Source organism: Chiloscyllium punctatum, chromosome 36, assembly GCF_047496795.1.
Source record: "Chiloscyllium punctatum isolate Juve2018m chromosome 36, sChiPun1.3, whole genome shotgun sequence".
Lineage (NCBI taxonomy): Eukaryota > Metazoa > Chordata > Chondrichthyes > Orectolobiformes > Hemiscylliidae > Chiloscyllium > Chiloscyllium punctatum.
In genome coordinates this window covers 189,829-216,803 of record NC_092774.1, presented here as the reverse complement: position 1 = coordinate 216,803, position 26,975 = coordinate 189,829, and the positions used below count along the sequence as shown (strand labels likewise).

General features: G+C 41.6%; 1 protein-coding gene across 1 annotated transcript in view; it reads right to left on the bottom strand.

Annotated features, from left to right (window-relative positions):
• The window catches only part of LOC140461059 (scavenger receptor cysteine-rich type 1 protein M130-like), a 56,501-nt gene that overhangs the window by 2,037 nt on the left and 27,489 nt on the right, over positions 1–26,975 (bottom strand). Inside the window, exons 15-28 of the mRNA XM_072555842.1 lie at positions 18,063–18,095; positions 17,027–17,341; positions 16,147–16,461; positions 13,576–13,890; positions 11,567–11,884; positions 9,207–9,524; positions 7,719–8,036; positions 7,578–7,634; positions 7,179–7,496; positions 7,017–7,058; positions 6,716–6,832; positions 2,912–3,019; positions 1,307–1,420; positions 72–203 (exon numbers count right to left, since the gene is read on the bottom strand). Coding sequence (XP_072411943.1) covers positions 72–203; positions 1,307–1,420; positions 2,912–3,019; positions 6,716–6,832; positions 7,017–7,058; positions 7,179–7,496; positions 7,578–7,634; positions 7,719–8,036; positions 9,207–9,524; positions 11,567–11,884; positions 13,576–13,890; positions 16,147–16,461; positions 17,027–17,341; positions 18,063–18,095 — 2,820 coding nt within the window. The remainder of the gene's footprint in view (positions 1–71; positions 204–1,306; positions 1,421–2,911; positions 3,020–6,715; positions 6,833–7,016; positions 7,059–7,178; positions 7,497–7,577; positions 7,635–7,718; positions 8,037–9,206; positions 9,525–11,566; positions 11,885–13,575; positions 13,891–16,146; positions 16,462–17,026; positions 17,342–18,062; positions 18,096–26,975) is intronic.

The window sequence follows — 26,975 nt, the reverse complement described above, 5'->3', positions numbered from 1 at the left end:
GAAAAGGAATTATGGAAGTGTGAATGCGTAGAAAGGTGTTTAAAGATGTGAGTATCTGTTATTCAACTCACCCAGTGAACAAAGACCACTGTCATCATCTGTAAGTGTGAGGGGTTCTTCAGGATCACTGTCCAATTGTAACTTTCCATCATGAGATTCTGCATCTTCAGTCTCAACATCGTCATAGTCACCACGAATTCGACCTAGTGGGAAAGATGAGCATCACTGATACAAATTGAAATACACAACAACGATAACGAGAAAACAAGGTTACTGCCTCAGATAAGGCAAGTGCTGGAAACTGAGAACAGAAGAGTTAGGTCGGTCATCGTAATTCTGAAGAGACGGAATGAGCAGAGTTGGTGCAAATTAGGATTGTTTTCTCTGGATATCAGAAGGTGAAAGGTTTTCTGATCGAATTGTTCAAGATAATAACCCGGATAAGATAGGGTATACACAGAAAACTACTTCAACTGATTAGACTATTTTAGCTCGAGGTATTATGCACAGAATTAATGCCAGACCGTTCAGGGGAAGATGTCAAGAAACGACAAAGCTGGACAGGATTTGGAAATATATTTCCCAAAAATTAGCTGATGACTGAACAATTCTTAATTTTAAATGTGGTCGAGATTATTGTTGGTCAAAGGTATTTATGCTCATGCTTCAAAGACAAGGAGGTGGATTTAGGCCACACCATAGTTTGGAATTATCTCATTGAATGCAGTAAGAGTTATGAAGGGCTGAGAAACCTACCGCTGTATCTATCTTGCAATTGATTGACTTGGAGCTGAGCATGCAGAGTTGCTGCCATGGCTGCGATGAGTCATGAAATGATAACGACTGTAGTTGGGGAAGAAAGGAACGAACATTTCACTATGGTGGAGAGATCAAAGATCAGGGATCATACATTTCAGAGAAGTGATGGGAGAAGTAAACAGGAAATCTTCGACACTCTGCCAGGAAGGTTGATAGAGGCAAAAGACAACCATAATAGTATTTAGTGGTACACTTGCAATGTCTAGAGATACAAGGCTGTGGGCCAAGGGGTGCTGGCAAATACGATTAGAATGATAACCTGGTTGTTTTTGGCCGGCACGAGCCGGACAGACAAGGTCCATGATCATGTGGTATCAAAACAGAGGTTTTCACTTTAACTAACACTCCTTATGAAACAGCCAGTGCTCACACTATCTTGTGAATGCAGTGGTCACATTACCTTGTGAGGGTTGCCATCGTGAAATTTTGGACAGTGTCGACAATGTAGGACAAAAAATGAATTGACAGAAAGTGAAGCCATACACACCTGGAATGCTGTTGGATTCCACCTCAAGATTTTCAGATCCGGGATTATTGTCAGTCAGGTTGTGGCTGGTGTAGTATTCAATGCGATTGAGTGAGTCAATGGAAGCATAAATTACTAAAAATAAAAATGGTGAGTTATTTTCAAGCTCGAATTCCAAGAGAATCCATGACCAAAAAGATTTCGAATAAGCTGAAAATGTGTTGCTGGAAACGCGCAGCAGGTCAGACAGCATCCAAGGAGCAGGCGAATCGACGTTTCGGGCATGAGTCCTGAGGAAGGGTTCATGGCCGAAACGTCGATTCTCCTGCTCCTTGGATGCTGCCTGACCTGCTGCGCTTTTTCAGCAACACATTTTCAGCCCTGATCTCCAGCATCTGCAGTCCTCACTTTCTCCTCGAAGACTTAGAATGAGGCAAGTATTCTTCAGCCAGAGGCTTGTGAATCTATGGAACACAGATGGCCATGGAGGCAAATCAGTGTGTATCTTAAAACAGAAATACAAAAGTTATTGATTAATAAGGGGATAAAAACATCCCAGGAGAAGGCAAAGCAAAGTGGATGAGAAGCACATCAATCCTTATTGAATAGCAGAATAAACTCGATGAGCCAAATGATCTAATCCTGCTCCTTTATGTCGCAGACTTATGGACTGTAGTTGAAGGATTTATGTTATTAATTGTCGGGTGACAACAGAAAGTATTGTTCTTTAATCGTGACTGCAGAACTATCTGGAATAATGTCAAGTGAACCCACTGCGGAAAAGAATATGATATAAGAACTAAGAGCAGGAGTACTCCATCTGGCCGTTCCAGCCAGCTCTGCCGTTCAATAAGATCATAACTGATCTTTTCTTGGCTTCAGTTCGACTTACTCATGATTTTAATGTTCACAACATCATTCACCCCAGCTCTAAAATCATCTGATGAGGCAGGGAATTCCATAAATTCTCATTCCTGTGGGTGAAAATGTTCCTCCTCAATTTAGTCCTAAATCTGCTATCTGTACTTTTCAGGCCATGTCCGTTCAAGTAATAGTCATTTCTAATTTTATTCCAACCAAAATGGATAATTTCACATTTATCATCTTCCAGACATTTTATTTCCATTCACTTACACTGTGTCTGAACACCTGCAACGTTTCAGAGTCATATGCAGACTTTCAGCACCACTCATCTTCTGTGACTCATCATATTTGTTTATACATTGATTCCTCAATTTTGCTTCCACTCTTTGGTGCTGTGTGATCCCTACTTATTGCAAACTTTATATTATTTTAAAATCAATGACGAATTGATTAGTTGTCCAGCTTTCTGCAGGGGTTTGGGTGGAACCAGGTTAGAAGTGAAATTGATAGTTCAGTTTGCTTTTTCAAATACATGCCAGAAATAATCTATCATGAGTGTAGGGCAGTGGGAATTATCATATTGAAATTCTTCATCTCACTAAATGCGGACAGAGACACAGTTATTGAGATAGCTTCCCACACAAGACGACCGTGTTTTAACTATTAATCATGTTCATTCAGTCATTAATCATGTAAGACTGCAAATTGAATGGAAGCTATACTTATCCAGTCACGATTCACTGTACAATACGAAATACATACCTGGTCCATTTTTGTGACCCGTCCTCTTGCCACGGGGCACATTCTCAATTTCTTCATAGATTCCTTGGTACAAACCAAGACTTGAGCCTCTGCCACCAAGGTAAAGTTCTGTTGAATAAAAGACATACTGGTCAGCATTTGTAGCTGAACACTCGCAGAAACAAAGTCTTTGTTTCTGAAGAACCTTTAGAGAGAAGAATGAGTTCACACAATGCTGGTGATTAGAATCTTCACACAACGTTAACTGATCGCTGAAGGCAGAAGATCTTGGAAAAAACAAATGAACACGCCATGATTAATTTCCTTGTCACATCAGTTACCGAACCCTAGCAGTTAAACAGAAAGAGCGAGTTGCACTTGTTGGTACAAATATGGGTATTTTGTTCGAATTTTGCTGATTCAAATATTTACTCAAGAAAATTTTCAGCTCACAATGGTGCATGTGAGTCAAAATGTTGAGTGCAGAAAATGAAACTCTTTAATTCAATGGACAAACTAAAATGTTAATAACCTATAGAACATAGAACATAGAACATCGAAGAATACAGCGCAGTACAGGCCCTTCGGCCCTCGATGTTGCGCCGATCAAAGCCCACCTAACCTAAACTAACCCACTATCCTCCATATACCTATCCAATGCCCGCTTAAATACCCATAAAGAGGGAGAGTCCACTACTGCTACTGGCAGGGCATTCCATGAGCTTACGACTCGCTGAGTGAAGAACCTACCCCTAACATCAGTCCTATATCTACCCCCCCCCCTTAATTTAAAGCTATGCCCCCTTGTAATAGCTGACTCCATACGTGGAAAAAGGTTCTCACTTTCAACCCTATCTAACCCCCTAATCATCTTGTACACCTCTATCAAGTCACCCCTAAACCTTCTTTTCTCCAATGAAAACAACCCCAAGTGCCTCAGCCTTTCTCATAGGATCTTCCTACCATACCAGGCAACATCCTGGTAAACTTCCTCTGCACCCGTTCCAGTGCCTCCACATCCTTCCTATAGTATGGCGACCAAAACTGCACACAATATTCCAGATGCTGCCGCACCAGAGTCTTATACAACTGCAGCATGACCTCAGGACTCCGGAACTCAATTCCTCTACCAATAAAAGCCAGTACGCCATATGCCTTCTTCACTGCACTATTTACCTGGGTGGCAACTTTCAGAGATCTGTGTACATGGACACCAAGATCCCTCTGCTCTTCCACACTACCAAGTATCCGACCATTAGCCCAGTAATCCATCTTTTTATTACTCTTACCAAAGTGAATCACCTCACACTTAGCTACATTGAACTCCAATTGCCACCTTTCTGCCCAGCTCTGCAGCTTCTCTATATCCCGCTGGAACCTGCCACATCCTTCCTCACTGTCTACAACTCCTCCGACTTTCGTATCATCCGCAAACTTGCTCACCCAACCTTCTAACCCTTCCTCCGGGTCATTTAGAAAAATGACAAACAGCAATGGTCCCAAAACAGATCCTTGCGGAACACCGCTAGTGACGGCACTCCAAGATGAACCTTTGCCATCAACTATTACCCTCTGTCTTCTTCCAGCCAGCCAATTCCTAATCCAAACCTCCAACTCACCCTCAATGCCATATCTCTGTATTTTCTGCAGTAGCCTACCATGGGGGACCTTATCAAACGCCTTATTAAAATCCATATATACCACATCTACCGCTTTCCCCTCATCTACCTCCTTAGTCACCTTCTCAAAGAATTCAATAAGGTTTGTGAGGCACGACCTGCCCTTCACAAAACCATGCTGACTATCCTTGATCACATCATTCTTATCCAGATGTGCATAAATCCTATCCCTTACAATTCTCTCTAAGACTTTGCCCACAACAGAAGTGAGACTCACTGGCCTATAGTTACTAGGATTATCCCTACTCCCCTTCTTGAACAAGGGAACCACGTTTGCTAGCCTACAGTCCTCTGGCACTACTCCTGTAGATAAAGAGAACACAAAAACCAAGGCCAATGGCTCTGCAATCTCCTCCCTTGCTTCCCAGAGAATCCTAGGATAAATGCCATCAGGCCCAGGGGACTTATCTATTTTCACCCTTGCCAGAATTTCCAACACCTCTTCTCTACATATCTCAAAGCCATCCATTCTACTTATTCGTGCCACAGTATTCATATCGACAACAATGTCCTGTTCCTGAGTGAATACTGACGAAAAGTATTCATTCAGTGCCTCCCCAATCTGTTCAGCCTCCACACGCAACTTCCCATTACTATCCTTGATTGGACCTATTCCTTCCCTAGTCATTCTTTTATTCCGAACATACCTAGAGAAAGCCTTAGGGTTTTCCCTAATCCTACCAACTAAGGACCCTTCATGTCCCCTCCTTGCTGCTCTTAGCTCTCTCTTCAGGTCCTTCCGGGCTACCTTATAACTCTCAATCGCCCCTATTGAACCTTCACACCTCATCTTTACAAAGGCCACCCTCTTCCATTTAACAAGGGATTCCAATTCCTTATTAAACCACGGCTCCCTCACACGACCCTTTCCTCCCTGCCTGATAGGTACGTACTTATCAAGGACACTCAATAGTTGCTTCTAGAACAAGTTCCACATATCAATTACGCTCTTGCCTTGGAATCTACTTTTCCAATCCACACATCCTAAGTCATCCCTCAACGCATCATAACTTCCCAGCCCCCAGCTATGACTCTTGCCCTGTAGTACACACTTATCCCTCTCCATCACTAGAGTAAAAATCACCGAATTGTGGTCACTGTCCCCAAAGTGCTCACCGACCTCTAGTTCTAATACCTGGCCTGGTTCGTTACCCATAACCAAATCCAGTATGGCCTCACCTCACCTATATTTCTTTTAAAAAACTTGATAACATTGAGGAGATTACAAATTAATGCTCAAGACCCTGTGGTGCTTACAAAAAAGGTTGATAATTATGTTGTTTGAATTGGACTACTTTCACTAAACAATTGCATAGTTATGACAATTCGGTAAAAACCAAACCGTGAGACGAATGAAATAAGGTGTATCTTGATGACATTGATCGTGATAGACGAAGTGCATAGTTTATGTGGCTATATGTAAAGGAAAAATTAAGAGCATGTGAAAGGATAGAAAATGATTGTTCTTAGTGTTGATTGTCATTGCCAACTCGTGGAAAATGGTTCCCAGGCAAACGCTTTTAAATTACTATGCAAAGTATAGAAGTATCATTTGCTCAGTCAAGGGAAGCCAGTTGTTGCCTAACTGGAAGTTACCTTAAAAGGACCCTTAATCCTCTCAATGTTCTTGGGTTGTGGTTGCAGCACCCAGACACTGAAGAACCATAAATGAATAGTAACTAATGAAGAAATATTTGGACGCAGTCTGCAAATATCTCAAAGAAATGGAGACATATTGCTGTATGAATTAACTTGTTCTGGGATGTCATGTATATGTTAACTGAAAGATAAGAAAGTGCAGTCTTTATATTTCTTTCCCAATGATAATGACTGGAGAAACTCCACATTATACGTTAATTCAGTTACACTCCAAATATATTGAACGACTTGGTGAATAATTCGCACAGTTAGAATATTCTTTTATCTGCTGTTTGCAGTTTTGATGCATTTTATCTGCGTGTTTATTAAAACTTAGCGTTTCATTGGGCAAACTCCCTCGAAGAAAACAAACAGCCAAGAATTACCGCACAATCGTGACCATCTCAGTCAAATGCTGGATAAGTGCAATAAAAATCTACAGCACCGAGAACATATGCAACAGTGAAATTTACGCAGTGTTAGCTCAGTCGGTAGATGTGATGCTTACCTTTCGTTTGCAATTTTCTCTGCATGACCACCAGTAATGCGACCAACTCACAGATTAACAAGATTCCCAAAGATGAACAGACGGCAACAGGCATAGAAATAGGTGGACTTTCCTGCCCTTAAAGGAGGGAGTACAAATGGGTTTAGCACAGTTAAGGTCTGCCATGGAAAATTGTCAATAATCATCATTAAGGAAACAATGGCACTAGCTTCCAAATCGTGAAAGTACGAACAGCATCAATGTCACTTTACTGGAAAGTAACGCGAAAACAAATACTAATCTTAGTATCAGTCATAAATACCTGCAGGTGGAGGTGAAGGGGAGGCCGTCACCAACTCGGATCCTGTGGAACAATAAATAGGAAAAATTATGAAGGAAATGTAACTGAGGAAATCAAGTATTTGCCCTGGTTTTTGACACGAAAGATCACGGGCAGGCGCCAGTCAGTCAGCATCAATCTTACCTGAACACTTTACACTGGCAATTTCCTTGTGATGACACTTCCTTTTAGCTGGAGCTGCGGAGAGACAGTCAAACAAAGAGAATTCTCTTCCCTTACACTTCACATCATTCTGCCAGATAACATCATTCTCCTGGGAGAGAACGGCCTCATCCCGGGCTGATACAGCAAAGCCACATCCCAGCTCTCTGCAGACAACATTAGCATCAGTTATATCCCAGGAATCGCCGCACAGCGTTCCCCAGCGTTTATCGCACATGATTTCCACTCTTCCAGAACAGTTGCTGCTTCCTCCATGCAGGTGCACACTGTCTTGCGTATCTGTGGTACAGAACTGATTATTAGTGAATTCAGTACAAAGCAGAATCTCCAAGAGTTGGCACAAAGAGAAAGAAGACGCACCTAATTGTTGATGGCAGTAAGTTGAACTGAGGGTCTGCTCTTTAGACACATTGCTCTCTGTTTGAAGGAGAAAGATGCTCAGTCTATTTGAAATTCATGTTTGAAATGACACCCGAACATTGAGAAGGCTTGTCATGTTACCTGAACAAACTACACCAGCATCGTCCCGGTGTTGACAGTCGTGTTGACCCCACGGATCTGTGTGACATTGCCACAGTGTCGACTCGTGGGACAGACACTCCATCTCATCGAGCCAAATAGTTCCCGTTCCTGCTCCGAATGATTGAGCGTCGTATTCAACATACTGGAACGCACCACAGTGCAGCTGCTTACAAATCACTTTGGCATCGTGTGAATCCAATGCGTCTGAACACACTGTTCCCCAGGTCCCATTGTAGAACACCTCCACTCTTCCCTCACAGCGATGTTTTCCATTCACCAGCCGCAGCTCCTTGTGTTCTGTTCAAACAATAACAGATATCCAGATTCTTAGATTGTTCATGTTTCTGGTGTGTCCTGTGATTGCCATAACGAGCAGGATGCATGATCGGATCAAAGGGAATTGCTGGAGGAACTCAACAGAATCTGTGAAGAGAGAAAGCACAGACAAATCTTCAGGTCCAGTGACGTGTATTCTGAATTGAGGAAGCGTCACTGGGCATGAAACGTTGACTCTTCTTTATCTCTCCGTTTGCTGTTAGACATATGGGTTTTTCCAGGAATTTTCCTTTTTGTATTAGATTTGCAGCATCCGCGGATCGTTGTGTTCAGTTTTCATCATGACACATATTGCATTGAAAAAAGGAGTGAGCCAAATGTGCATCGTGCATGGAGGTTTGAAAGACTTCACCAAGATAACTACTAGAATCTGGCTAACTGTTTGAGAACCCGAAATGGTCGAGAAGCAGAAACTGACAGAAAACAAAACGCCTGTGTTAAAAGTAAATTGTCCACTTTGCAGAAGTGACAATCCACTGGAAGTGGTTCTGATATCATGGCTGTACAATTTTATATATACATGCAATCAATTTTAAATTAGTATCACCAGGGAAGTTTCAAACTGCTCAGTTGGAAGCAAATTACGGAATATTTTTACTGTTCTGAAAAATCATGAAAAACGCAAGTGCACAGTAATAAATAGGCAGTACAGTTATGTACAGGAGCTATGTCTAATGCAGGGAAGTCTGGTCGGAAACATAAAGAGAAAAAAATCACTCCTTCATTTTCGAGTCACAAATAGTACGATAGACACACAAACAGGTCTCATAATTCTGGTGGCTCGATACAAAAATAAAGGTCATAAATTTGGAAGGACCTTTTCGTAGACACTTTTTGACATTGAGGACAATATTGACATCCACTTGGAGGAGTGACAACAGATCAAAGATGACACTTTTCATGACAAACGCGATTTGTATCAATATAAGGTGAAACAAACTGACAGAAAAGTAATTTAGATTAGAGAAACGAATTGCTCTATCACTTTCTGTGCAGCATGTAAGTGTCAGAGATCGTTTCTTTAAATTCCTGCCGCTGCTCTACATTCTTTCGAATTCAGTGAACATATGTCAGCATGACATCTCACCTACAACATTCGAGCAAAGTAAAAGCATTGAAAAATGGCCTCACCCGAGCACATAATTCTCACATCCTCTTTATGAGAACAGTCGTCTTGGTGACCCAATGGGACTGAAGGACATTCCCAGAGAAATGATTCGTTTCCAAAACACTTCACATCCTTCCACCAAATGTGGCCTGAGCCCGGTCCAGAGGAGGAAGGGAGTGTCATGTCCAGTGCTTTTCCACAACCCAGTTGTTTACAAACGACTCCAGCGTCGACCACATCCCATAAATCATCACAAACTGAGCCCCATATTCCATTGTAGTAAATCTCCACTCGACCAGCACAAGGGCTTCCACCATCTGACAGCCTCAGCTGAAAGTGTTCTGTGAAACAATTACACATTCAATGCACATTCCCTTCATCACTCAGGGCAACACAGTGTATAGATGCAGGAAATACCGTTTTAAATGTTCTCATGAGAAGTACTTAATGTGCTGAAACATAATTTCTGACAAAACTAATCGATCAAGTGTAACCTTTTAGCACGAATGTCCAGCACATAAATGTTTCAAAATATCTTATTGCACCTGGTACTGCCCGGTTCAGTTTCTCTTTGTATATTGAACGTTCATTGAAATATTTTGAAAACAGTTGTATTTGTGCTTTCTCTATCCTGTCACTCTGTATATGTCTGTCCACACGTTACTTTGTCTAATGCTCCCCCTATTTTATAGTGCACATAACTGTACGTTCGTCCAATATAAATAACGTCTCAGCTTTCATTCATCGGCGCACAAGGGAATACTATAACTTACGAGAACATAACTGAAAGATAACATATATATTGGAGTGACAGCAATAGCACTTTGAGTAGTTTTAGAATTGTAAATACTGAAAGGGCACGAAAAGTCATTTCAGGTTATTATCACGTGTACTTAGATAGAAAGGTCCAGAACGAATTCACAGAATCACAGATTTAAGAAGTCTTCAGCACAGAGAAAGAACCTTCGGCCCACCAATTCATTTCACAGCACTTGAGTTCGTCCTTAACTCCTTGGCATCACAAGTGCACATCTAAATATATCTTAGATTTCACTAACGTTTCTGCCTCTCCCACACTTACAGGCAGTGAGTTACAGACTACACCCCCGCCCCGAGTGGATGAAAAAGAATATCCTCAGGTCCCTCTGAACCTTCTGTCCATCACCTTAACTCTATGCCGCAAGGTAAGCAATTGCATAATATCGGGGAAAGATTCCTTCTTGCTCATTATACACCTCAATCCTGCCCATACTCAGTCGCCTCAGTTCAAAGGAAAAGAATCCAAATATGACCACGCTGTCTTCATACTTAAATTTTGTTCATCTCAAGAAAATCTCTCATACGTTTCCCCCTGTGTTGTCTCCATTACTGTCCAATCCATCCTCTGATGTGGATTCCTTAACTGCACACAGTTTTCTGCTCTGGTCTAAATCATGCTTCTTGCAGTTTGAGAATAAATTAAACTGCATCTCCCACTCCTCGCCATTTTTGCCTGTCTGATCAATATCTGTTCATATTCATTCTCATCAAAATTTCAAATCGTAACGCCAACGTCACTCTCACAAAATTAGAAATTGCTGGTGAAATGCAGGAGGTTTACTGGCCTCTTTGGGACGTGGTGTGACCATTTCAAATCGAGTGACTCTTTACCTGAACTAACGCATTCTTTGTGCACGTGTGTCAACTTTACTTTTGGGTTAAGAAACGCTAATTAGATTAGATTACTTACGGTGTGGAAACAGGATATTCGGACCAACAAATCCACACTGACACTCCGAAGAGTAACCCACCCAGACCCATTCCCCTACATCTAACACTACATGTAATTTAACGTGACCAATTCACCTATACTGGACATCATTGGTCTGTGAGTGGAAACCGGAGCGAACTCATGCAGAAACGGGGAGAATGTTCAAACCACTCAGACAGTTCCCTGAGGCTGGGAATTGAACCCGCGTTTCTGACGCTGTGAGGCAGTAGTGCTAACCACTGTGCCAGCGAGCAATCTAACCTTATCTAAGATTCGAGTCCCTCCATTGTGGAAAGTGGCCCTTTGGACCAACCAGTCCACACCGACCTTCCGAAATTTAACTCAGCCAGACCCATTTAACTATGACTGATGCAAATAACACTCTGGGCAATTTAGCATAGCCAATTCACATGACCTGCCACGTAATGCTTGTATCTGACAACAAAATGGTGTTAATTTTTCATATTCATCCTTCTGCACCCGCCTCCCACCTCAGATCTGCTTTCATCCGAGCAATGAATAAATGGTTTGAGTGACACTGACAAGCAAATGGTGTACATTCTCAATTTACTCAGTAGATGAATGTTTGGCTTGATATATCTGAGCTGGTTTAAATGTGAAGAGTCTACTTACCTGAACAGCGGACCCCGACGCCACTGCCTTCGGTGACAGACGAATTCAATGTGTTGGAGATTCTGCAGTCCTGGAGCTGTGATTCATGTCCATGACATTGGACAACATGTACCCTCGAACCACCATCACTCTCCCCGTACTTTGAAGAATTATATATTTCTAAGGCATAACCGCATCCCAGCTGTCTGCAGACAACGTTGGCATCATTCTGATCCCACACGGTGTCCTGCACTCCGCCCCAGCTTCCATTATAGTAAACTTCAACTCGGCCATCACAGCGGCTCTCGCCATTCACTAGTCTTAGCGCCCAATTTTCATCTGCAAAGTAAGAGTTACTGAGAACAGCGATTGACATGAACACAGATATTCGAGAACTGACAATCACAGGAAAATGTATGATTTGCAATCACAAAGATATTTTGTCCATTTACGTTTTCAAATACTTCTATCATGTCATCACATTTCTTCTCTAAACAAAATTGAGAGAGGCGTGGAAATAAAAGTGCTGCTATTCTAGCATTCGTTGAATATAAAGTCTCGACCTCATTCATTCAGGCTGATTCTCAGTCTGCAGATGCTACTCGTATGCTTTGACCATTTATATGTTGCCACTACTCTCATTGTTGACGGCAGAACATGTTGCACTGAGCAAATGACCTTCAACATGACTGAGGCAACGGTCAAGAAGATAATGGAGATTGAGGAACAAGTCTGTTTGAGAATTATAACATTCAAAACACTTGTGAAAATTTGGGATAACTCATAAATTTTAAAACGTGATACTGTCACTCACTAACGTAACTGCCAATATTCACCATTTTCTTTTGAAAATTGTCTCCACGCTATTGATACGTCAAAATCTTTTATTAGAAGGTACGCATACATCTGATTTCTGCGTCGCCATTTCTGCAGATTCTGATATTCCCTGCCAGGAGTTGAGGGCAGAATGTCATGTCATAAAAATGTTGACACGAGTATTTCAGATGGGTTATGCATTCTCTAGGGGAATGTTGGAAAATGTATGCTAATGAATTGGAGCCAAGTTTCAGCTCGTGAACAGGGAAACTATGAAGAAATATTGAAAACAAAACCCATGCAGCTCATAATGTTTGACAGGAAATCAAATCTGGTTTCCACATTTGATCGGCCCGACAAGGTCTTCAGGATCATAAAGGAGTGAGAAAATCATAACTAAAGGCCTGTAAAACCAACTTGGTTAAACTGAAATCAGGCATCAGTACAAAACCTAGTCTCACTGGTCACATCTGCGTTCCCTGAAACACTAAGTATCAGAATAGTACTCGTTAAAATGTTCGTGAAATATTCCAAATCTAAAACAGTACAGAGAGTTGAGAAGCACTCACAGAATTAGTAACCCAGACAGAATGGATGCATTTGTGGAGAGACAGGGGATTGACATTTGAAGAATGCGGCAGAGAGTTAGGAAATTAATTATCATCTTGGATGGCATTCAGAATTTTTTAAAAAAGATAATGTACATTTAATACAAATTAACTTCCGAAAACTCAAGTGTTGCATCTCAGAACATCATTGTGCCAAATCAAACATGGCCTCTTGATTTGCAAAGTGGAGGGAGAAATTAAGACCTGGTGGTGCTGAGGGTGCCCGAAATTCCAGAATGGCAGCTGGTAAAGATCAAACTGAGTTAATCGTCTGGAACGGAAAATTAGTCTTAGCGATGGTGACAGTCTAACGATCATCAATTCTCCTAACAACTCATCTGGATAATACTTATCCTTGTGGAAGGACATCTGCCAGTCTAACCTTTTCTGACTGACATGTGACTGCGGATTATTAACCATATAGTTGAAAGGTAATGACTTCCTGAAGTGAACATAGTGCACCAGTTAAACCGAGATTAATCACAAAAGGCCAACAGGCCATGGGCTCACCAGTGACATTCCATTAAGGTATAAATAAAATAATTCCAAACTTTAAGTACACAGAAACACTGTTTAGCAAAAGAAAAATTGCTATAAAGGACACACCCGAGCAGATGACATTGGCCATATTTCCATGTGAACAGTTGAAGCTTTCCCCATGTGAAACTGGACAGTTCCACAACCGTCGCTCGTTTCCGTGGCATTCATAGTTTTCCTTCCACACTGGTCGGGCTCCCCTCCCAAATCGAGCATCTCTCGGGATCGACTTTGCAGTCCCGCATAAAAGGTGCTCACAGACCACATTGGCGTCTTGTAAGCCAAAGTAAACACCGCACAGCGTTCCCCACTGCTCTCCATGTAGGACCTCCACTCGCCCAGAGCACCTGTTCTCCCCACCAACCAATCGGGGCCCATTGTTTCCTGTTTTGGATCAAATAAAGAAACAAACGTTTGCAAACATCCACGCACTTGTTCAAGATTCAAAAGAGAAAATAAATCAAATCTCATCCTCCATTGCCCAATACAATACATGACAGTTACAATGTCTTCAAAATAATTACGATTATTTCATGTCACTCTCTCCACTATTCACAGTTAAAGGGTATTCCCAAGATAGTGATTATGATCATTTACCTCAGTCCTGGAAAACATATGAAACGAGAATGTAAAGGTTTACTTGATGCAGTCCATAGTTTGATAACAGCAGTGTACTTTTAGTACCGATTGCTCGTGAAGGTTAGACTTTTGCAATCATGCAGTAATGCTTAACTCAATTTATTGATGAATACGTGACTGCATTCTCGTTAGAGAGATATGGTTGATGGTGATTTAACCTGATGGTCACTATTCGTCAGCCGAGGGATGAGTTCAGAAGGTTAGGACCATCATGGCAACTTCAGATTGTGGGTGGGGGGTGGGTGGGGGGGGGGGGGGGGGGGGGATGAACCAACGCTGATGGCATTACCTTATATCAAAGACCAGTCATTCAACCCACTGAGGTAGGCGATTCCATCAGGGTGTTACAATACAGTGCGGCTCACCAGGCGAATGTATTAAATAATTCTTTTTGAAGGCAATTTCTGAAACATGGGCAACAAATGAGCTTACAAGTTTGAGGCAATTGAGATATTTAGGATGTTCAAAGTTTTTTTGTACACTAAGATGTTGAGCGTCCAGGTGACCAAATCAAGACCAGTGCATCAGATGCTGGCGGCAATATACAGTTTCAATACTATTAACCTTTCATCTCCCATTGAACCTGTAATAATGAAATCAATTATAACCTGTGAATGTGTATCGTTTGGTAGAATGTGACATGGACTTTTCCGAATTTGCATTGAGATGCAGAGGAACACTTCAAAATTAGCCCCGGTACCATGCATCAATGTTTTCAAACCATGATTCAAGACTTCTCCCAACTTCAGTAGAGCATGCAAAGAGAACAGAACAGATAAGTAAGTGACAGATGAAACTTTAAGCAAAGACGTTTGAGGCAGTATATTTTGGCAGCCTGGAAAATGACGTACAACGTGCATTGAGATGTTTTCACCTTTTCCCTCTTCATGTTGTGAATAAGTGCACTTCGACAGAAGTACTGGAGCTTCAAAAACTGAGATACATCAAGTTGACAGAATACTTGGTAGAGTAGTCAGAAATGCAACTTAAACGTAAAATTCAGAATAGAAGAAATTAGGGCAGAAAGACAGAAATAATTACTATGCATTTGGGAAGATAGGAAAACCTTGTTTATAATTATGTGGAACACATAATTCATAAAGTGTGTCCTGGATCTTGAGGAGGTGCATACTCGAAGAGATACGCAAAAAGGCTTCTATTTTCGATTAATGAGTATTGGACAGGTTATGGATCGTATTGAAGCAATGGAGCTGGAACAGATAGAGGTATACGATAATATTACTTGTTGCCCAAAGCAACAAACGAAAGGAATGAATAGACCTGCCAATTGATCATCGAAAGTGTAGCAGGCAATAATGTAATGATTTGGGACAACAGGTGTACAGTATTACATATTGGAATATACTGAATCAGACTGTTGACAAAGTTTATATACCATGCAAAATAGAACGTGTTACAAAGGCAAGATAAATTTACAGCAACGTGAAAGTTCAGAGATTGAGAAGGGTCGCAAGTAAGGGGCAGAAAGGTGAATAAATTACCATAATCATATCTATCAGCCAACCAGTGTTTGTGAGCTGGAACTTCTTGCTGAAAAATTTGTTGGCAAGAGTGATCTTCAATGATGTCATACAGTCTGTTAGTATTGTTAAAAAAATATAACCGGGTCAGGGAGATTCAGAAAATAAACAATTGCTTTGTCATAACTTTAACTGTCTGAAGTTCACGTCAAAGTCTCTGTATCGACCAACGACTCATATTATCGTCCGTGAGCGACGTTTAGTCAATGTCCACACGAACAGATATTGACTGTGGACAGTTGAAGAAATGTCTTTCCCAATCCAAACGCCATAGTTTTTAAATGTGTAAATTTTCAATAATTTCGTGTAAATTTTGCCTCATCACTTTTGTGCCAGGGAAGATGAGAATCTTGAGGATTAGTTGAGATTTGTCACGATCAAAGCAATGTCAGGAAAGCCATTACTCTTACGCACATTAACTGGAAATGTGTGTTTCTCCTTTAGGTAAGCTTGTACTCACCTGAACATATCAGGGTGACATTGTTGTGTCCAGTGCAATCCTGGTGCGTGGTTGAAGACCGAGGGCACTTCTCCAGCTGAGTCTCATTGCCCATACATTTAAATACCTCAGTAGCCGTGAGAACAGCATTGCCTCCAGAATGCATCGCGCTTGAAACAGACACTGCGACTCCACAATGAAGCTGTGCACAGACCACATCGGCGGTTTTCAAATCCCAGTCAAGCCCACACATTGTTTTCCAGGTGTCACCGAACTGGACCTCCAGTCTGCCAAAGCATTGGGAATTTTGAGGTACCAACCTCGGAGCTCTGTGATCTGAGATTTTAAAAAAGCACAGAATCAAAGCAATTTGTAGCAACCGCGACTTAGATTATTTTCTGATAAACATTTATGTGATTAATTACAGGTCTGGCATTTCTGGAAATAAATTGTTCCTCCAATCAGTTTGCTGCCCTGTCGATCTCATTCATTTTCAGCCATAACCCCCAACCCTCAACTGTTCAGACAGAAAGCAACTTTCAACCTAAAGATAAATGACAGAAAGTGATTCTGCCATCCAACTCAATGTCGAATCTCAGTGTGCATTGGGTTGTAAATGTGATCATTCCTGCAGCGCAGTTCTCTCAATGTGGCTTCAAGTGACTTCACTATGGACACCTGTCGCGCCCCTTTACCGGATTGGAAACGGTAACGGGAATTCACCTCTCCCATTGTCTTCAAATATTCACGCATTATATTATCGTACCGAATGAATTGGGCGTTTAGTTATGATCATGTTAATAATATTTGGATAGTTGTCGCTCTGCTATCATATCCCTTTCTGGTTTCAGGCAGCTCCGGCTTGTGATAAAGCTCCAAAGAAATGGTAATAGATTTTTACCTGAACAGACGACACCAGCATCATACTCGTGTGAGTAGCCGTAGTGATCCCATCCCTGTGATTGACACTCCTTCAGAGCGCGCTCGGTCCCGCTGCACTGAACATTCCAGGTCACAATGGGTTCGGATCCTCGTCCAAAGTGAGCCCCGCCCGGGGCAGAGACTGCGGTCCCACAGTCCAGCTCCCGACACACAACTGCAGCATCCGGAAGGTCCCAATGATCATGATCAACTGTCCCCCACTGTCCCCTGTAGTGAATCTCCACTCGGCCAGCGCAAGGACTGCCCCCATTCGCAAGTCTCAGCCTCACCGTCTCTGTAAAGTATAGAAATGGAAACCAAAGTGAATACTGTGCAATTGTGAAAGCTCCAATTGCTGTCTGCATTCCCAGCTCACAATGCAATGGAAGTGATGGCATGGCAAAAAATGCATGCTATCGCAATGTAACTCACAATACGTGTTGTGGATGGTGAAATGCCATTTTAGAAGTGATGCTCACTCACAGAGAGCGAGGGTCAGAAAAATGTTCCCACAGAAACAATTCCTCTAAACCTGGCCAACGTGAGGAGATTTTGTATTACTCATTCATGACATATGGGAGCAATGAATGGCGAGAAAAACACAACTGATCCTCCCTGCGAACATCTGAAAATGAAACAGTACTTCCGCCTGTCACAGCCCGAAATATTGTGGGATGTATGGTCATGTGAGCACAATGTCACTGCTCAATAGTGAGTGAAATGGTTTATATACATTGCTGAAAGCAGCACTGTGTGTGTAACTGAATTTTCACAGTATCTCCATGTGTTGTCTCTGTCTGAGAATGGCAATGTGCGGAGGAACTGATCCTTCACACTCTACTCCCCAGCAATCCTGAAATGAGAGACCTTCAGAAGTCATGCACCCCCATTAGGTATGAACAGACAGCGGTTCAACATGAATTTTAAGGCAAAGAGATTCTTCGTACAATTTCGTGCTTGAACAGAATCATCAGAATATCGAGATTCGACTCCATATGAAAAGAGCATGCAGTTACCTTTACTATCGGCCTGAGTGTCAGCAACTCTGTCTGAAATAGAGAGATGAAAATTCAATTTAGCACGTTGAAATAAAATAGACAAATGCAACACATGCGGGCAATAATTTTCATTAGTTAGCCAAATAATCATATTTTACGCAGTGGGTGGTAAGCATATGGAATAAGCTGTGAGTGGAAGTGATTTAGGCGGGTACAGTAACAACACTTAAAAGATATTCGGACAATTACATGGATTGGAACAGTTGAGAATGATATGAGTCATGTGAAGGGAAATGGATTTGACATTTGTGGATTGACATTTGATCAGCATAGACCAGTTTGGGACAAAGGCCCTATGTCCGTACTATGACTGTATATGATATCTGGAAAGTTCAAAACCTCATTTCATGCAATGGTGACAAAAGCAGGAAATATAATTACTGCAATTATCAAATATTGTCTGTTTTCTTCTAACTTTGACCAAATTGTTTCCACACAGGAACATATGCTGCCAACTCTCTGACTGGTCTGCTCGTCACTGCATTGCTACCTTCCTCAACATTGTGATGATCCCCGGAAAGAGCGATAATACTCCCCAGTTACAAAAGCAAGGCACCCCCGGCCGAAGCTTTCAGCAGTTTAGAAACTTCAGTCGATCAGCAATACTTAAATAAACAATGTCGAACAGTGCTTAGTTCCCAACCAACACCCGAAAGTATATTTATTTTTTAAAGTGTTTACCATCTTTAATATACGGCTTTATTATGTTCCCCAATCTACGTGGCGACAGCATTACGAGATTCACTCATCAACAATATTCAGCAGGAATTATACATTTCCCTAATTCTGGAAAATGAAATTTTATGATGGATTGAAAAAATAAGATCAATATGTAACTGTCCACAAACCATTCTATGGTCACAACACAGGAAGAAGGTCATTCGGTACAAGGCGCCGATGCTACCTCTTTGAACACACTGCGTAATGTCTTCCAATGTCTATCGTCATTGCCAACAAAGTATCACTCTCAGTATTTTTAAAGCATGTTCAACTGCACTGGGGACAGGATGGTGATGAACCCGCTTTAAACTTTTTGTAAGTGTTTACTGGTTGGCGAACGTGGTGCCACTGTTTAAGAAGGGTGGTAAGGACAATCCAGGGAACGAAAGACCAGTGAGCCTGAGGCAGTAGTGGGCACACTGTTGGAGGGAATCCTAGTAGCAGGATATATATGTATCTGGAAAGGCAAGGACTGATTAGGAATAGTCAACATGGCTTTGTGCGTGGGAAATCATGTCTCTCAAATTTGATTGAGTTTTTTGAAGAAGGAACAAAGAGGATTGATGAGGGCAGAGCGGTCGATGTGATCCATATGGACTTCAGTATGGCGTTCGACAAAGTTCTCTGTGGGAGACTGATCAGCAAGGTTAGATCTCACGGAATACAGGGAGAACTAGCCATTTGGATACAGAACTAGCTCAAAGGTAGAAGACAGAGAGTGGTGTTGGAGGGTTGGTTTTTAGATTGGAGGCCTGTGACAAATGGAGTGCCACAAGGATCGGTGCTGGGTCCTCTACATTTTTTGTTGTTTACATAAACGATTTGAATGCGAGCATAAGAGGTACAGTTAGTAAGTTTGCAGATGACACTAAAATTGGAGGTGTGGTGGACAGTGAAGAGGGCTACCTCACCTTACAACAGGATCTTGACCAGATGGGCCAATGGCTGAGAAGTGGCAGATGGAGTTTAATTCAGATAAAAGCGAGATGCTGCATTTTCGGAAAGCAAATCTCAGCAGGACTTATACACTTAATCATAAGGTCCAAGGGAGTGCTGTTGAACAAAGAGAACCTGGAGTGCAGGTTGCTAGATCCTTGAAAGTGGAATCGCAGGAAGATAGGATAGTGAAGAAGGCGTTTGGTTTGCTTTCCTTTATTGGTCAGAGTATTGAGTACAGGAGTTGGGAGGTCATGTCGCTGCTGTACAGGACATTGGTTAGGCCACTGTTGAAATATTGCGTGCAATTCTGGTCTCCTTCCTACTGGAAAGATGTTGTGAAACTTGAAAGGGTTCAGAAAAGATTTAAAGGATGTTGCCAGGGTTGGCGGATTTGAGCTACATTGAGAGGATGAACAGGCTGGGGCTGTTTTCCCTGGAGCGTCGGAGGCTGAGGGGTGACCTTATGGAGGTGTACAAAATTATGAGGGACGTGGATAGGGTAACTATGCAAAATCATTTCCCTGGAGTCGGGGAATCCAGAACTAGAGGGCATAGGTTTATGTTGAGAGGGTGAAGATATAAAAGAGACCGAAGGGGCAACTATTTCACACAGAGGGTGGTACATGTATGCAATGTGCAGCCAGAGGAAGTGGAGGATGCTGGCACATTTGCAACATTTAAGAGGAATTTGGATGGGTACATGAATACGAAGAGTTTGGAGGGATATGAGCACGGTGCTGGCAGATGGGACTAGAATGGGTTTGGATATCTGGTCGGCATGGACGGGTTGGTCCGACGGGCCTGTTTCCATGCTGTACATCTCTATGACTCAACTGAGTTTGTCCTGTTATTGATGTTACCACAATATATTTTCCCCCTCTCCCAAGCTGACATATATTTTCAATTTTAGTTAAGTTCAAATTTCACGCACTGTGTGATACAGTTTGATGATTTTTAGCTTCTTGTGAAAGCTTTTCCATACATTTATTATACATTCTATAAACCTCGAATTGCTTGTTTTCAATCTCAGATTAATATCATGTCGATTTTTACACATCATGGGTCATCTGTACATGTGTTAATAGATGGTCGCTCACTATGGATTTATTCAATCCCTGCTGTACAACATCTCTCATAAACTGCATTCACCGACTTGACTGATCGTTCACCTCTTTATCATGCGTGTGCAATATCCCTACAATTCAATGTTAAATCTTTATTTTTTAATGTAATGCATGACAGAAAATGAACAGAAAATAATCTAAAACAATGTCTTGCACGCTGGCCCAATCATCAGACGTTTGAAGATCCTTACTCACTGGAGAGCTTTGGAAAACAACAAACACATATGAGATCAGTGGCATCATTGTGAACATTCTAACTGATGGCAGAACTGGTACAAACTAAATCTACTGAAAGACTGTTCATCGCAGTTTCAGACACATGTAACTGTGGAATAAATCTGTCTGGTTATGAACACGTATGTCCTTTCGAATTACTTTTGCAGCATTTACTGGCTCACATGAAATTTCTCTTGCAACATTGCAGAGGTCACAACTTTCAACGAGGAATGAGGTGAGAGTCGGTACAATTAGTATGCTACATATTTCACACCTGTGTAAGGACATAAGAACGTCGAGCAGGCGTGGGCCATCTGACCCATCAAGGCTGCACCACCATTCAATGAGAACATGGCTGTACTTTTCGTGGATTGAGTTCCACTTACCCGCCGATTCTCAACAACCAATAATTCCAGTACTGTTCAATAATCCATAAATCTACGTTTGATTTCATCCAACAAGATAATCTCAACTGCTTCACTGGGCGGGGAATTCCACAGATTCACAACAGAATGGCTGGAAAAGTTCCTATTTATCTCAGTCTGAAACCTGATCCTCCTTTTTTTAAGGCTACTTTCCAAGTTCTACTTTCACCCACTAGTGTGGTGAACCTCCATGGTTCCATCATATCTACTCCGATCATTATTTTCTATCTTTCTGTAAGATTCGCCCCTCATTCTTCTAAATACCAAATATAGTCCTAGTCTTCTCAAGCTGTCCTCTCCAGAATCAATGCTGTGAACCTTCTCCACAACCTGTCCAGTGCCAGTGCATTATTTAGCTAAGACAGATTACTGCCTACTTCCAGCTGATTCGCTGTATCGAGGAAGAAGGCAAGTTGATTTCCAGTCTGCTTCAACTACACATGAGGGACATGAATACCATTTTTTCTTTTACTGTTGCGTTCATTTAGATTTCAAAAAATCTGAATTTGTCTGAGATTTTGTAATTCAGTTAAGTGTCAATCGACACAGGGAATATAAAGAAACAAAATTATTGACAGCAGCAAAAATGCAGAATACTTGACATTTCTGTATGCAGATTAAAACTGAACACATATTCATTACTAAATTTAGAAACTAAACAATGCATTAACCTCGAATTTGATATGACTTCAAACATCCATTTTTCTTTACATAAAGGATCAATTAGATTTCATGGTCTACCGAAGTAGTAGAAATATGGCGCGAATAAAGAATTCAAGTCTTAGTAAAACAGAAAACATTGAGTTGAACATGGGTGCCTGGGAGTGATCCTTGCATTTCTTCTTGACTAATATAGAATATATAAAAGGGCAATAGTGGATTAAGAAGTCAGCTATTCATTTCTTGGGCACGAGGTGAATATTGAAGCGGTTTATGCACCTTGCAATTTCATATTTCATGCACTGTCCTAATAAGGGTCATAGAGTCATAGAGATGTATAGCATGGAAAAAGACCCTTCGGTCCAACCTGTCCATGCTGACCAGATATCCCAACCCAATCTAGTCCCATCTGCCAGCACTGGGCCCATATCCCTCCAAACCCTTCCTACTCATATCCCCATCGTTGTGCCTCTTAAATGTTGCAATTGTACCAGCCTCCTCCACTTCCTCTGGCAACTCATTCCATACACATACCACCTTCTGCGTGAAAAGGTTATCCCTTAGGTCTTTTTATATTTTTCCCCTCTCACCCTAAACCTATGCCCCCCAGTTCAGGATTCCCCCACCCCAGGGAAAAGACTTTGCATATTACACTATCCATGCCACTCATAATTTTATTAACCTCTACAACGTCACCCCACAGCCTCCATTGCTCTAGGGAAAATAGCCCTCGCCTGTTCAACCTCTCCCTAGAGCTCAAATCCTCCAACCCTGGCAACATCCTTGTAAATCTTTTCTGATCCCTTTCAAGTTTCACACCATCTTTCCGATAGGAAGGAGACCAGAATTGCATGCAATATTGCAACAATGGCCGAACCAATGTCTTGTACAGCCGCAACATGACCTCCCAACTCCTGTACTCAATACTCTGACCAGTAAAGGAAAGCAAACCAAATGCTTTTTTCATTATCCTATCTACCTGCGACTCCACTTTCAAGGAGCTATGAACCTGCACTCCAAGTTCTCTATGTTCAGCAACACTCTCTCGGACCTTACCGTGAAGTGTAAAAGTCCTGCTAAGATTTACAGCACCTCGTATTTATCTGAATTAAACTCCTTCTGCCACTTCTCAGACCATTGGCCAATCTGGTCAAGATCCTGTTGCAAGCTAAGGTAACCCTCTTCGCTGTCCACTACAACTCCAATTTTGGTGTCATCTGCAAACTTACTATCTGTACCTCTTATGCTCGTATCCAAATCATTCATGTAAATGACAACAAGTAGAGGACTGAGCACCGATCCTTGTGACACTCCACTGGTCACAGGCACCCAGTCTGAAAAACAACCCTCCACCACCATCCTCTGTCTTCTACCTTTGAACCAGTTCTGCATCTAACTGGCTAGTTCTCCTTGTATTCCATGAGATCTAACCTTGCTAATCAGTCTTCAATGGGGGACCTTGTCGAACGCCTTACTGAAGTCCATATAGGTCACATCGACTGCTCTGCTCTCATCAATCTTCTTTGTTACTTCCTCAAAAAACTCAATCAAGTTTGTGAAACATGATTTCTCACGCACAAAGCCATGTCGTCTATGCCTAATCAGTCTTTGCCTTTCCAAATACATGTGAAACCTGCCCCTCAGGATTCCCTGCAACAACTTGCCCAACACTGAGGTCAGGCTCACTGGTCTACACTTCACGGGCATATCTTGACCGCCCTTCTTAAACAGTGGCACCAGGTTTGCCAACATCCAGTCTTCTGGCACCTCATCTGTTCAACAACGATCGACAAAACATAATGATGGAGCCTTTTACCATCTCGTGCTCTATCATCTGATCCAAGAATGTTGCTACTTCTCGATAAATTAATATGAGATGAAGCAATCCAATTTGTCTCACTGTTTCACAAATTGAAAAGTTTCAAAGCATGCGATGAAACAAAATAGTGTACATGTAATGCAGAACCAGAGTAAATTTACTTCTCGGTCAAATTTATTGTCTCTTCTTAGTAGCCACTAAGACTGTTAATCTCGAAGTTACACAAACTCACTCAGAAATCTTTCTTTCAATGGTTCTGAGCAACCTCCATTTCTGTGGGAATTTATTCTTGCATCAGTCCCCAAACGGGTCTCCTTCCAACTGAACCCGAAATGCTTTTTCTTAAATTATATGAAACAACGTCAGGTTACTGTCTCTGGACGTCAAATTCACAACGTAAACAATTTTACAAATTAAGCCAAAATAATTGAGACACGAGGCTGATGGTAGAAAAGAAAAGTGCAAACTGAAAATCTGAAACAAATGTGGAGAATTCTGGAGAACCCCAACACATGCAGAGAGAGGAACAGTGTTAAAATTGCCACTATGTTGTGACTCCTTATTTTCTATCCTTCTGTTCTGAGCGATCGTATCAGACTCTAAACATTTCTGTGTTTCCCTCTTCATTTGTGTTGACAGATCTCCTGATTTCATCCAACATTTTTTAAGTTTCTTTAAGGTATGACGCGGTTATGCGTACTCCACAAAATTCATGTTAATAAATTTATATTCAACCTCTTTTGGTCATATATCATCTTATAAAATAATTTTGAAAGTGAAATCGAGTCTTTGAGTGACTTGAGCAGTGTTGATGTGCATGTCTTTTTTTTTATCTTAGGACAAAACAGACAGCAACTAAACTTTAAAGGAAATAATACCAGTTTAGTCTTTGGATATAAACTGCAATTCACTCTCAGTGTCACTGTATCCGTGATTTGGGTGTAAATGAATTGTCGAAATGCAGTCCATCAATAGACTCTAGGCACACCAGTTACTCTAACCCGTCATTTCGATCTCGAGAGGCTGATTTAACCGCTGTGATATGGTTTATGAAAATAATCCACAAGATTCTGATTCAAGCACTTAATTCATTAATGTACATGGAAATACGTACATGGGAAGAATGAAAAAGAAGGCTTCAATATCTTGGATAATTCATGTCACTGGATAAATACGAGTAAATTTTCCAGAGATTCAGAAACCTAATTCACCACAAAGCAATACATTTCAGTGTACATGAACTCTCTTAACATACTACGCCATAGCATAGACAGAATATTTTTTAGCTAGACTTTCTACGGAGTGGAAACAGGGCAATTGGCCCAAGTCCATGCTGACTCTCCGAAGAGCAACCCACCCAGACCCATTTCCCTCTGACTAATGCACCTGACGCAGTGTGGACAACTTGGCATGGTCTGCACAGCTTTGGACTGTGCGAGGAAACCGGAGCACCTGGAGGAGAGCCAGACATTCACAGGGACAATGTGTCAACACCACACAGTCACTCGCCCGAGGCTGGAATCAACTGAGCTGCTCCATATAATAATCTGAACCAGGATGCCCATCCTTTCACTACAAGTGGAGAACAGGTGCCAGATTTTCAGCATTATTCACTTTCTGACTGCTGAAGAGTAATAACTGTGAGCAACACTCAATCCGGCGATATTAACAGACATTCGCTGCTTGCTTTGCTGCATTAAACTGCAACATACACTCCCAAGCTGGAAGGCACTTCGCACAAAGCAATCGGCTTCATTTACACACCGCCCATTATCTGAACAACTTGAAGCATTCACCACCAAGATTCAGCAACAGATGTTGCGCCATCAATGTTAATGGCAACAACTCAACTAAACACCTTCACACAACCGAACAAAACTGCACCTGCACCAGCTGACAAGGTGCACAGAAAATGGAAAGTACCAACACTTACGAATTCCCATCCTGATTGGAATGGCGCTCTTGTTCCTTCACTGATACTTGATCCTGATTCTGTAATTCTCTCCTCACATATGATGATGTACCGAGCCTCAACTAATGCAGTGGACCATGAGTTCAGGTCACCGCCGCCTGGTTGGATTTTCTGTAACATTGACCAAACCAGACATTCCCACAGTTTTGAACAAAAAGAAAAAGAGTCGTGAAATAAATATCCTAATAATGATTTTCACCTCTCCCATTTGTCACTGAGAGTAAAGTTTGAAAAGGATTTGTTTTGGATATTTCATTTTTGAAAGGCTTGCGTAATGAAAATTGTGATGTAAAACAATATTGAGGTAAACATATTAATTCCACATCAAATCATACAAAAATTCTCGAATGCGGCGAACGTAAATTAAGTAACAGATGTAAACATCACAACTCCAGGTTATAGTCGAGCCAGTTTATTTGGAAACACTAGCTTGCAGAGTGCTGCTCCTCTATCAGCACAACGACATGATGAAGGGGCAGCGCTCTGAAGGCTAGTGCTTCCAAATAAACCTGTTGGACTCTAACATGATGTTGTGTGATTTTAAACGTTGTCCAACCGAAACTAGCACTGGCACCTCCACATAAAAGTCACCTAGTTCCATGAATAATATCACAAAACGGTCACACAGATCACAGGTTTCATCTGAGAGTATAATCCATTTGTGCGTGAGTTGAATCAATGGTGACACGGTGTTGACTGGTGTGTTACTGACACCATATTCACTGTTAGCCCAGAACCCGGTGGACCCAAATATAACAGACAACCGTTACAGCTGTTCAGAATTTCTTGAGAAGATTGAAAATTTCTTCCTTCTTGGCTTTCCATCAGTGATAACATCGTCAGCAAAACAAACTTTCAAACCAAGATAAGACGCCTAAACTGCCTCCATATTCCGATTCAGATCATGTCTGAAAGTAAGTCTAGCACAACTCTCATCAGAGAATGGGTACAACTCTCACCAGAGAATAGGAGATACATTTAAAGTGAGTTCAAATT